At 42.7% G+C, this 13,740-nt stretch overlaps 1 protein-coding gene across 1 annotated transcript in view; it reads left to right on the top strand.

Moving 5' to 3' along the window:
* Window positions 1–13,740, top strand: part of adamts18 (ADAM metallopeptidase with thrombospondin type 1 motif, 18) — a 66,415-nt gene that overhangs the window by 36,400 nt on the left and 16,275 nt on the right. The window contains exons 14-17 of the mRNA XM_037748922.1: window positions 1,663–1,793; window positions 3,158–3,281; window positions 3,616–3,860; window positions 12,547–12,667. Coding sequence (XP_037604850.1) covers window positions 1,663–1,793; window positions 3,158–3,281; window positions 3,616–3,860; window positions 12,547–12,667 — 621 coding nt within the window. The remainder of the gene's footprint in view (window positions 1–1,662; window positions 1,794–3,157; window positions 3,282–3,615; window positions 3,861–12,546; window positions 12,668–13,740) is intronic.

Raw genomic sequence — 13,740 nt, 5'->3', positions numbered from 1 at the left:
GAATGCAGGACTTTAACTGTGTGCAGTATTAATAGTTCTACTGTTGATAGTTACTAGTTTTACATTAGAACCATTTTTTTAGTACTTCTTCTACCACTGCCAATACCAACATTCTCAGTTAGAGAGGGGGAACAGTAGAGCAAGAAGGCGTTTGCCTGGGGCCCCCAAATCACTAAATCCGCCCCTGAAAAACACACCCAGTTTGCGGCTAACAGAAACATCAGTGAATACACCTAGCGGAGATAATTTCCAAATAGGCATATTAGTCGCTTGCTTTGACATAACCACTGCGGTAATAAAGTAGAGCATGGATTTAATGAGTGGAGGTATTTTGCCGGCGGTAAATTTGCAACATCAGAGTGACGCTGTTCCTGTAGGCTATCCGCCTGTGATCGTTGTCTCTAGGGAAGTGAAGAAAAGTTTGGTTGTTACGTTACCCAGCATCCTGGTAGCGTTAGCAGGCTATATCCAGGATCCAGCAGCAAAAGTGAACTAATAAGCCCCGGTCTGCCTGCTGTGGACGACATGCTCGTCTCAGTCCCCACTGCTGAACAGAGCGCCAATCGCTTGTTTATTCATTGTTTATTAATACGTGTCCAAATTGCACCTAATCCCAAAAAGCATTCAATGGGGTCCCCAGCAATACATCCGCCAAGTGTGAAGTAGACCGGATGAGCAGTTCTAGAGATATGCTAATAAAACACAGGCAGATAGACAGAGATTCCTCACTTGATGCATAATTTAAGGATGATTTGGATGTAATTTTCGTGCATCCATTATTGAGAGATCTTTTTTTTTTGTAAAGTAAGAGATCCTTAAAAATACACAGTACTTTCAGAGGATTGTGAAGACATCTTTACTGTATTCTTGGCACATAATGCACGAGAAAAGAGATGTCATTGTTCAAAGAACACAGCGCTGCTAAATACACAGAGAATTGCAGATTGCTCGGGGCAAGCTTTTTCTTGTCTTAATTCTGTAGATCTTATTCTTTCTGTGCCCTGCTGTACTCTGCGACTCCTAATCTTTTTTTATAAAGTGTTTCTCTAATGCCAACCTCTATTACTGCTGCTGTGATTAGGGCCAAAAAAAGCTGGAGGAAACTATCACTCTGTGTAATGTGTGCATGGGAGACATGTAGCCACCTGCACCCTCTGACACAGTGGGGATAGATTTAAAAAGGAAGCCTACGGGCTAGCTTTGTTACACGGAGCGAGGGGGAGAGAGAGAGAGAGCAATGAAGGAGAGCGGTGCATTTGGCCGTCGTCCCAGGCCTGTTTAAGCTGTTGATGAATGGGAGGTGATGTAGAGAGGAACAGATTCTGAACTGCCTTCTGGGACCTTGGGCCAAGTCACCTTCACCGTCATTTATTTTAATCAAAGACGGCTGCAGAGACTTGTCTGTGATAACTGATCTGAACCACGAAATAAAACTGTAGCCCCACATGAAAACCCCTGGGTGCTTTCATAGTCCGATCCTGTCTTTTCCAATTCAGCCTCAGCAGGAGCTGTACGTACTGCAACGGTGTAACAGGTTGCAGCACAGTAGCCACGGTAACTTTAAATGAACCAGGTCATAGAATGTGAACTTTTTTCCTGATGCTACATGTTTTTAACTGATACCAGTGTTACTGTATGTATTTGTGTGTTCTCTGTGTGCAGATGAAGACATCTGTAAGCTGTACTGCATCGCAGAAGACTTTGACTTCTTCTTCGCCATGGCCAGCAAAGTCAAAGACGGCACTTCCTGCTCCGACCACAAAGGAGATGTCTGCATTGATGGAGTGTGTGAGGTACATGCTGCACAGTAAAACTTTGCTCTTGGACATTTTCTCCTAGTAGCAGTGGTAGACAAAATGTTACACAAGATCATTTTTGACATGACCGTACATAGAAAACACTTTTTGTACTTGTAGGAGAGGTGTCATAATCAAGTGGCACGGTGCAGTTTTGGTTACCTTGCACCCGGCTCACAATATCACACAATATCACACAAGATCACACGTTAATCGCGGGATCACATATCACACGAAAATCCATCTTGTCAGGCTCAAGTAATGCGTTTGTGTCCGGTAAGCCAGATAACGGATCAATGAGTGTCCTGTGAGGAACAACTGGTAGCTACGAGCATGGTCTAAACAATGGTGGTTCCTGAAGAGGTTAGCGTATATGCGGTAATAGCATCAGTTATATCAGATCTGGAGAGTATCTCTTCATTGAAAGAAGAGGATTTTCTCGATAGAAAAGATGTTTTCGCTCTTCTCCCGACTGGCTTCAGCAAGAGTTTGATTGACAGATGGGTCATCCAGTCACCTGCCAAGTATTTTTTTGAAAGTGCCTACCCTTTTCCAAACAGTTTCCAATGACGGCTCCTCAGATGGTTCTGTGTTACAAATCATCTGGCGGGTCAGGGTACAGTTTTGGGTGGATGACCAGACTTTGCAGTTGCAACACCTGCCTTGAAAAGAAGGCAAATGTTGGAAAAGTTCAAATTAAATCTTAGGGAGCCAATTCCTTGACCCACTGCAGTGCAACATATGATTACAGTGGACATTTTGGGTGTGTTCACTTTCAGTTTCACTTAAGAGATTTAGATAATTGGGTCGAACTGGGGATTTGTTTAAAACCTGTCTAGTTGTCGAAAGCAGTCATGTTGCTTGTCATACTTGAAGCCCTTTAAGGAGTCATTCTTGCCAATATGTCATCTAATTGCTTATAGTATGCACGAGGGCATTATATTTTTGACTGTCCCAGCATGAATTTACCTCAGCATGTTCAATGCTGCAGTTAAACGCGTGCAAGCAGGTGTTAAGAACCTGACTAATGAAGTGTAATGAGAGATGGAGAATCTCCCTCACTTTGTTTCAGTAATTAGTTTTTTTGTATTTCTTTCTGAGCCAAACAACTCTAATGCATATTCAACTTTTCCCTATGCTTCATCTAATCTTTAGAGTAATGCTGCATCATTATATTTATATATATATTTATATTGTCCTTTTATAATCCAGATGTCAGGTGCAGAAGTTACGTGAAACACCCAATGTCAACACAGATGGAATTAAAGTTCCCCCTGGATTGTCAAAATGCATTATTTTGTTCCTCTTAATTCTAGGTCTGTCCACATTGATGGCATGTGTGTTATTGTGTGTGTGTGCAGGCAGTAGGCTGTGACCAGATGCTGGGCTCCAAGGCCTCTCTGGATGCCTGTGGAGCCTGTAAGGGAGACAACTCCACATGCAAGTTCTTCAAGGGCCAGTACACCCTTCAACACAGGGCCAACGGTAAGCTTGTTTTTGTTTGTATTGTATGTCTGTGCTTGTTAGTTAGCATAAACTTCTGCAAGACAGAGGGAGACTTAAGCAGACAAACAAGGACAGAGAGAAGATCCACGCACAGACAAATGCATCTAATCCCACTTCATAATAGACTCATTCACTTCATTATCCAGAAACACTTATAAAAAAAGATGAAATTGAGTGCATGATGAGGTAAAGCAGGGATCATAGTGTGTACGTGCTGTGATGAAACTTGACATAAGAGTTAGAGAGCAGCAATAAACAAATATCCAGACATGATTCAGCCTTGACTTTCCCTCCTTTTCCTTTTTTTCCCCAGAGTATTACTCCATGGTAACAGTCCCAGCTGGCGCACGAAGCATTCGCGTTCAGGAAATGGAGGTCTCCACCAGTTACCTGGCTGCCCGCTCCCTGAAGAGGAAGTACTACCTGACCGGAGACTGGACCGTGGACTGGCCGGGGAAGTTCCACTTCGGTGGGACTGTGTTCGACTACCAGCGCTCTTTCAACAAGCCGGAGAGCCTTTATGCCGCTGGACCTACTAATGAGACGCTGGTGTTTGAAGTAAGCCGCTGCTGCCGGGGTGACGTCCGTTTGCGGCAATTGACAGTGACAGGGTCCCTGGCAGAGCTGCCGCGCCTCTTTTTTATTTTTTTCTATGTCTGGATATGAATAGGCTTAGATGAAAAAAAAGAAGTTAGGGTGGTAGGGGAGAACAGGGGTGGTTGTAACTGTCCGCAGCGCTTCTGTGGGGGATTAATTGAGTTTGGTGATTGGTTACGTCAGGGATGATCTGGGGATGGGATGGGGGGGTGTGGAAGGCCTTAATCAGAAAACTCTAAAGCTTTTGGGGGGTTCAAACAGCCTGTCCTGTGCAGAGCTGTCCTCTTTCTGAGTGGAAGAAAGAGAGTATAAGGGTAAAAAGTAGAAGAAGAAGGAAAAGAAGACATATCTAGGATTAATTCAGATCGAAGCCAACAGCTTAAATGGCTGGTTCACGCAAAACACACTGTCAAACTGAATTTAAGTCAGAAAGCTCAATAATCACCTCTTCCCCTCAATCTGTGCCATCTTGGAGCAAACTCATGACTGTCTATTATATGCAGTCATGACACTTTTTGTTTTGTTTTGGGGGGGGGGGCAGCAGAACTTTTTGAGGCAGATATCTCAAAGCCTGGAAGATATAAAAAAATAAATCTGCATTGCCAGATATAAGGCTTTGCGGTCATGGCAAAAATCATAATCACAATAATTTGGTCAATATTGAGAGCACGATTATTTGAAACATCATGCATTTGGAAATTCGTCGCCTACATTTTAAAGTTAAATGCATCAATCAGGTGCACTTTGAGAGCAAAATTAAGAGGCTAGATCTATGAAGAACTTTGTGCCCTTGTAAACAATTTAATCATAAACACATTTGATCTATAGATATGTAGAATGATGACACGGCAAAAAACGTAAACAAACAAAGCATGGTAAACGGGACGGGATCCGTGTTTCAAGGCGGGTCAGGTTGGTTGCTGACATCGCAGCACTGAGAAAGGTCTGCAGTCCGGTTGACAGTCACGCCGGAAGCGGGGAGCTCTGTCTCTCCCCTCAGCGAGAGAGGGCACAGCGAGCATTAGGCGGGGAGGTCCGGGCCCTCACCCCGGGCCTTTCCAAGCCAACTTAGAGCCGGTTGTGGTGCACCCTCATGGAGGAAATACGCCCGGAGATCCTCCCACACCGTGCGACCGTCCCTCACCCGCAGAGCGCACCGCTGTAAAGGAAAGGGTGCGCTTGATTTATAACACAAAACGAGAGCATCGCTGCGAAACAGAATGCAGTACATTAATCGTTTTATGTCGGTTATCTTGTTTTCGTTGGAAGCCAAAATAATTAAAATTGAAAGCTAGATACTAGGAAGGGAAGGGTAAGTGAGGAAATATGTTTTGTGTAAGTTTGCTGAACCAATCCCTTAAGCATCAACAGAATGACGAGAACAATAATGCAGACATCAGAAAGAGGGAGATGCGGCGCAATTAGTCTAGATCAGCCTTTGTGCCACTTTCACTATTCAGCTCAGTCTCACATGGCAGAAGCCTCCCCCTTGTTTATATGCAGTACATTTTCTTGGTACTGCTGGCTCCAGTGTAACACAGTCACGTGTTTTCGTCCGCATACACATACTCAAAGCCGTGGACGTGGCCCCCGCGGCCACTGATCTCAAAAGTGCTTTGTTGCAGCCATGTGATTCACGGCTAACAGAGCGAGTAAAATCCCCGAGTCAACTGCCCGTCAGAGGCAGGGATGAAAAGTATAAAATCAGATGGTTGCTCGGAGTGAGACGTTCTGCTTAGTACAGGATGTGATTTATGAGCTGATTTTGCCCCACGTTTGTAATCAGCGACGTGTCAGAAACCGGAGCTTGGAGGGGAGAGCGAGTCTTTACCCGTCCTGATGCAGCAGAATGTGATGCTGGACAGGCGGATCCTCCTGAGAGGAAAACTAATATTCGACAAGTGGCTGAGTCATTATCCTTATGACTCTGTAGGGCTTAAGTGACTGGTGGTGGGATGTGTGGGATGTTCTTCTCACATAACTTTGTCAGCGAAAGCATTTATTTTCTCTTGAACTCTGAACCCTAGGTGTGGAAACAGAAGTGGAAACCAGGTGAAGAGTAGACTTTTTTTCCCTCCGCCACGGGTGAAGTGATAGATATAAAAGCTAGTCTCCTCTCAGTCCCTTGGGCTACTGAAATCCTGCGGTTAAAGCAGGAATGACTGGCCTGTAAATCCAGAAGGAATACCAGTGTGAAATTTCCAAAGTGCTTGGCTGGTCACTTGTTTGGCCATCAGGAAATGTCTGAGTGTTTTTCTAGCCATTTTAGAAGAGAGACTTCATGTTTGTGGGCAGTTTAATGGAGTAGCTGCTGTACTTGGCATTTGAACAGCCTATTGTTGTGTGCTCTTCTGCGAGATGAATGCGTGCAGAGATGCAGGCTAGTAACAACGATTATTTCTGAGCAACTTTGCAAAACATTCTGCATTTTGCAATGCCACAATCTTGCTTTCAGTGAACGTGGTTATATTTAGGGATAATTCAGTTTATTTAAAAAAAAATGGAAATCTTATTTTTAGTATTGTGGCGGCTTTAGGGATGGAAATGTTGGTTGGTGCACCATTTTGGTCCAGACTGTAATATCTCAACGGCTATTTACATGGATTACCATGGAATTTTCTACAGACATTCATGGTGCCCAGAGGATGAACCCTAATGGCTTTGGAGATACACTGACTTTTCACTTACGCTGAGAAATATCTCACATCGACTAGAGCCTTGTAAGTAAATGGATTAGCACAGTGATTTGTACAAACATTTATGGTTCCCAGAACTGCTTGGTTTATGATGAAATAACTGCAAAACTAATGACATTCCCGTCAGCCTCGGCTGCACTTTGTGGGTAATGCTGATTAGTAGCAGCATGCTAACACGCTAAAGAAAGATGGATAACATGATGAGTTAGTATTTATCTCAAACCACTGTGCCTAAGTACAGCCTCACAGCGCCGCTGGCACGGCTGTAGACTGACTCACTTGTACATGTGGCCTTTGTTCCTGTTGGTAATAAGACTGTTGTCACCACGTTAATTGCTGAGTTCTGGGAACACGATGACGTCGCTAAAAACTCAAATGCAAATGGCAGTGTTTTTTAAGAAGCTACCAGGTTAGTCAAACTTAAGTGGAAGAGAAATCCAAAGCAGATGGTATAATTGTCTGTTATAAATATCAAATTTGCAGACCAACTTCCTGGTTCAAGTTTGACCTGCAGGACTTAACACAAGTTTCCTCTGCAATGAGAGATCATTAGGGACAATTTCGGGTGCACTCACTTTTGGTTTTACCTCCAAAATAAAGTGCTAAAGATTTTGGTTGTTAGATTAGTTGTCAACTACAGCTGAGAAGATAACCGTGGAGGAAGGGAAACCTATGATCAGAATAGTTACTCTTATAACTCTTACTCACATTTGGCTCACTTGTATAGTGAATTAAATTTATTCCCCATTATATTGGTGACCCCCTGGAACTCCCTCAAGGACCCCTGGGGGTCCCCTAACCCCTGGTTGAGAACCACTGGTTTAAATAGTCGGACTAAACTACTGGTTCACTTGCAACCTATCTGATTGTCAGACCATTGGTGTTTCTTGCCCTGTCATGCTTCCTGGTAGCAAAGCCACCACATTCCCACCTTAATTTGATGAGTACAGTGTTATCGTAACCGATAGAAACAATTACCGAAGGCCCAAGTTGTAATAACCCTAAATATTCTTCAAAGAAGAGACTTTGCTGAGTCTGACAGTGCTCCTCCTGTTTGTCCCAGTCCTACATCTGCTGCGGATCTGCAGATGACACGAGCATAATCTCTATAAGTATGTCCTGTAATTACAAAAAAAGGAGAAAGAGGTTGATAGAGAGAGAGAAGGATAGAGAGAGGAGGGAGAGTGAGATTAAAAGATTAAGAATTCTGCAATTGAACTCTTTGGCTGTGAGAAGTTAAGGTCAGAGCACGGGGACTTTAACTGCAAATGAAAAGAGCCAAATTAAGGAAACCGAGTAGGTTTTTTTTTTTTTCCACCGCTGATCTTCATCTGTTTCACACATTCTACTTAACTGACGTTGTCACAGAAAACTGAAAGAGTACATGGGGGAGGCTAAATGCACCGATCAATCACAGACTCTTACTCAGCTTGAAACGCTCAAAGAAAAAAAAATTACTGAGTAGTGTGAGAGCAAACTGTGACAAGGTGTTCACATCTGTACAGCTGCTCAGCTGGTAGGGGGAGGAAGGGGAGGGGGGAAGAAGTAGCTAACAAGAGCAGGAGGAACATATGGTTGAGGTCTCGGAAGGATTATTTCCCCTGAATTGCCATTCTTGCGGTATGGCAACGCGAGGTCGTGCCAGTCCAGGGCAAAGCATTATGGGTCCACGAGTGAGATTGATATCTGTGTCTGCTGCATTCTAATTCATCATCATCTCATCTGACTTGATGAGTGGTGTGGTGGTTGGGTTGTGAAAACCAAGACACTCTGTGGTCTTGTGTTGTACTATAGGAAGATAGACTCCCATCAATCACGCAACGTGAACCTGGCAGGCACATCATCCTGGATTTTTCTCTTGGAAATATGTTCCTTTCAATATATGTTATGAACCAAGAGATTTAAGTTTAATTTTAGAGCTTGTTTTGACAGCGTATTTGAACTGACAGTGAGTGGCAGGGAAGATTTTTTTTTTCTCACTCTGCTCATGTGTCTACATTTTCTACATACAAATTTAAAACAACCTGACCTTTATGATTCGTCAAACTTTTCAGATTTTTTTAGTGAAAGTCAAAAAGGTGCATTGCGGCACTTCACAAATGGTGGGTGGAAGCTACGGAGTACAGTGTTGAGAAAACAGATAATACAGCCTGCAGCTTAAATTCTTCCCAACTGCAAACACAAAGAGCTTTGAATTTAATTGAATACAGCTCCGATTTGCACCTCTGATTGGCTTTATCTCCATTGCAGTGGCACTCGAGACTCATTGGTAATGGAGTATTTAGAGCTGTCCGCCATCCTGAACTGATGGACTATTTCTCTGAAATAATCAAAACTGGTGGCCAAAACCAGAAGACTATGGGATTGTAATATGTTAAGTAACACTGAGGATAACAACAACATTTGAAATGGGAATGTAGAAAGGGGAAAAAACACTTAAGATCCAGTGGACCCCTCCCACCAAGCTACTCTAGGTCTGGCCAAGAATTATAGATTTTCCAGCCAAAATCTAGCCGTGTGAACTGGTTCATTTTTTAAATTTAGCTTAAAAAATTGCATGAGAATTCAATTATATTAATATTAGAAAATTAAATTGCATGTAAACTGAGTGACAGAGGTTACTGTTGCACTCTTTCTCTACATGCAATTCCTACTGATGTTAGTTAGTGTTGTCAGTCGAGATAAGGCTCATGTATTTATTGGCTGTGGAGCTTTGGTAGATTTATGTGTTGTGACTGATATCGAGGCAGTATTTTGCTGCTGCTGTTCGTTTGCTTTGACTACCAAAGTAAGTCGACAAAGTGGGAACAAGCATGAAGTCATTGTTGCTATTGTGACTGATTTGCAGGAGGTTGTGGGATTTTGGTTTGTAGTCTGGGTAGGTAGGATCTTTTTTTTTGTTCTTATTGGTTCTGGTGTTTAGTTGTCAGTCAGGGGATGAGCTCTGGCTTCAGTTGTCCCAGACTGAAGTACCGGAGAGGAGACACGTTTGGATATGTCTGAAATTATTATTTGAAAGTTAGCGTCTCTCGTCTTAGACAATGTTATCGCTGTGGTTGGTTGGGTGTATTCAACACGGCTTAGGAAAAGGAAGATCCGTTATTTAGAAAGCTTCAAGGCTTCAATGATGTGTAGGTCTTCTATTAAAGGGATTATAAAAAAGATCCTGCTGAATGTTGTTTTTGTAGCTGCTGGTTCACATCATTGGCGGTTGTTTGGCGAAGGAGCAGGAATGTTGGTAAGAGTTGGTTTGCTTGGATAAGCATAAAGTCCTGGTGTGGTTGGTGGTGGTGGTTGTTTCATGGCAGTGGGTTTGGGTGGGTAGCATCAGCAAAGGAAGAGTGGGTGTTATCGTGTCGCCGGTCGTTACCAAGTTTAAAAGAGGCCAGCGCCACAATTTCAATATTTTAGGCTAGACGGCCTCACGTCCGAGACAGTGAGAATGCAAATGTTAAACTTTGGTTTGACTTGTGGCTGAGTTTGTTTATTAGACAGTGGGTAAAAGTATTGGCTATGAAAAATCGGGACTTGGGTGGCTGGTAGTCACTGATGCTGATGTATGACGGATCTTTATTGGAAAAGAATGGACTCAAGAAGACTGTGTTTTATGTGCCTGGAAACTAAGCAAACCTTTTGGCTCGTGTCTATTGTCAGTGCTTTGGGATGTGTCCAAAATCAAAGAGCAATCTGTTTCTGCACTTGGTTTCAGAATTATAGGAAATTCTCTTATCACTGCAGAATAATATGCACTGCAGGTTTTAGCATGCAAGCCAGTGTGTTTAAACTGAAGCTTTGGCTGAGTATAAGCGGACAAGCTTGTTTTAGCGCAAACCCCAAAACAACCGTTCCTATGATGCTTTGGGGGATGTAAACAGGAAGTATAATGTTGCTATGGATTCAGAGAGTTGCCTACAACTTGAGCCCCGAGCTTTTAGTCTATCTTTGATGACATTTCGTCAAATTGGCAACATTTAAAGTATACCGATTTAGCTATTAGTAGTTCCTGTTGGCAGTGTACCCATGGATATACAGACAACTGAATCACTGAATTACTCTGACACTGACGAAAACTTAATGATATGATTAGTTCTAAGCAGATTTATGGACTTTTATTTGAAGGAAAAGTGTATCTCACACTGAACCTAAAAACTTGTATCATGTGTGTGTGTTCAGATTTGACCGAGTTATGACTCAGAGAAGGAGTTCGATTTTGAACTCAAATTGCAGCAATCGGGCTACTACAATAACCAACTTCCCGTTGTTTTTAGAACACTTGCATGCGTCTGTCCATTTCACCTCACGCAGTATCTTTGCCTCACGTTGCTCCCTCCACATACACTGTACCAACATATGTTGATGTGTTTGTCTGACATTAGACAGCTCCTTGCTCCTCTCCACATAAACATATCTCTTTTTGCCTCCTGTCTGGAGCCGGGCCAACCGTACACGTGGAACTGTTAACTCGCAGCAGAAGGTGATTGGTCCAGTCAGTGGATGAGCCCTAAGGACTGTTGAATGTGGATCAAACCCAGGAGGCGCTTGGCTTTCTAAATTGGATGGTTGATGGTAGATTCCTCTTACTTCAGGATATACCCCAAAGAAAATACACTTGTCAGAGCTCATCATTACAGATACTGATAGACTTGATATGTTTTTCAGGCATTGGAATGTCTGTCGACAGTTGGATTTAATACAATTTACCAAATGGATTAAGGATTAATACCCAGAGTTTGAAATGACACGCTATGAGCTGACTATGTAAATGTGCCTCAAACTGAATTCTCCACCATGGCAGTGAATCCTCATGGGGTTGCTTTAATGATAGCCTGATGCTTCTCCTATAATGGGTATGTCTGCTTTCAGTCATCCGTTAGTCTCTGCTTCACTTGGATGTCCAAATAAATCTCCCGTACAGAAAAAAAAGGTAACTCAGAATCACCAGCCAGAATAAAGGATGTGGTAAAAAAAAAAAAGAAGAGCTAACTCTGGAAAGAAAATGGAAATTGTCTCTCATGTGTGCACTGTACTGTCCAAATAAGATGACCTTATAATAGTGTGGTCAGCCAGTTTGGACTAGAGAGGGAACAAAGCGCTACTTAATGTTTCTGGAGCCTTCTGGTTAGCAGCTAGTAGATCTAACAGCTCAGTGGGACTTCAATTGCTGAATTAGGCTGCCACGTTGTCTTTAGACCTTTAGTCTCTCGCAGTGGAATCCATAACAGATGGGCCATTTGTTTCTGCTCTCCTTTCACTCTACGTACATGAACCTTTGGGTTCAGACAGTGAGGGACGTAATGTATAGATTCTTGGAGCTCTACCAATACAGAAGATAATACTGTGATTTATTTATTGGCTCAGAACATCATACATCATACTGTATATAAGGGAAGACATTTAATGTGTGCGTGCTGTGGACCTGGTTTGTTATGCCTCTGCGTCGGCAGCAGCCGTGGCCGCAGGCATTATGTTTTCGGGCTGCCCGTTCGTACGTCCGTCCCATTCTCGTGAACGCAATATCTCAGGAACGCCTGGAGGGATTTTCTTAAAATTTGGTGGAAACGCCCACTTGGACTCAAGGATGAATTACTTAGATTTTGAAGGTCAAAGGTCACTGTGACCTCCCGTCCATCCCATTCTCGTGAGCGCGGTATCTCAGGAATGCTTTGAGCGAATTTCATCAAATTTGGCATCAAAGGTCAAGGTCACTGTGACCTCACAAAACACGTTTTTTGGCCATAATTCAAAAATTCATATGCTAATTATGAGAATTTTACACAAATGTCTAATAGGATAAAATAATATAGTGATGAGATTTTTTTGTTGGTTTGAACTCCTGATTTGACAACCTGATGTTGATGCTGAGTGTTCTTTCCCCAGATAAATAGAGGTTGAAAGACAAACTCTATTCACACGTGACACCTTTCTGACTTGCTGTGCTCTTTCACTGGCAGATCCTCCTGCAGGGAAAGAACCCGGGTGTGGTGTGGGAGTACACCCTGCCTCGCACTGAGAAGAAACCCGACTACAGCTGGGGTGTGGTGCGCTCTGACTGCTCTGCTCCGTGCGCCGGAGGTGAGACTGTGTGTTTGTGTTTGTATGTAGCCCTGTATGTGTTTGTTTGAGGGATGAAACTAGAAGAATCGTGTGTGTTCATTTGTCGTGTATATATATATATGAATTGAATTTATTTTATGTGATAGGGACGAAGCAATTTAACATAGTTCCAATAGAGAGCATGAAACTGATGAGTTTATATCTATTCTTACTCTTGTCCCTAGTTGGACCAAACCCCTCTCTTGAACAGCAGTTTTCCAATCATAGTTTAGCAACCGTAACTCGGCACGGCAGGCCGGTAAAGCTTTGGATTTCTCCACATGTTGAAGCGGTGTGCATGGGGCTTGTATGCAGAGTGATACTTGGTATATAAAGAGTATGGAAGGTGTTTTTTCTAGCCTTTCCAAAACCAAAAACACAACAGTGAAAGTCTGAGGAATGGATTAAAGGGTGTTTATCTGCTCTTACATAAGCCATTGTTACTCAAAATAGAGCTACATTTGCCAAACACATCTGCTATTCCTCACCTTTTAAAGCTTTTCCTCTTGTAGCATTAAAAGTGAAAACATACTGTTTGAAAATACAAACATGTATATAAGCTAAGTAGCCAAATACGATTACAGAATGAAACAAATCTGATCAAGTCCGATCTTTAATTTTTCCTTTATAATACTAGCTTTACACGGCAACACAGGAACAATGCTGTTTCTTAAACTGGTAAAAATGCTGACTCTCTGCCCAGGACATCTAGCTTCAGTGTCAGTCTCTATCTTGTAAAGTGCATAATGTGCTGTGTGACTATGGAAAGCTTGACAGGCGTAACAACGGTAGCTATGGGGGCGGGGCTTAGCAGATGGTCCATTACAATAAAAAAAGCGGTATGAATATGTGCATATTCATGTGTATACTATGTGTGCACGTGTGTCAGATTGTATCTGTATGTTTGTGTATGTTGTGTCTGTGTGTGTGTAAATGTGGCTTTGTATTGTGTCGTTGTGTAGTCCAGGAAGTGTGTTCAGGCTAATGAAAAGCACCTTTGTCAACCGAGAAGTTCAGACTCCTCTTGTTGGTCCCCAAAGACTCACAGCAAC

The sequence above is a fragment of the Sebastes umbrosus genome, chromosome 2 (genome assembly GCF_015220745.1).
Source record: "Sebastes umbrosus isolate fSebUmb1 chromosome 2, fSebUmb1.pri, whole genome shotgun sequence".
Classification (NCBI taxonomy): domain Eukaryota; kingdom Metazoa; phylum Chordata; class Actinopteri; order Perciformes; family Sebastidae; genus Sebastes; species Sebastes umbrosus.
The sequence above is the reverse complement of the archived record's forward strand: the minus strand, read 5'-3'. Positions and strand labels throughout refer to the sequence as shown.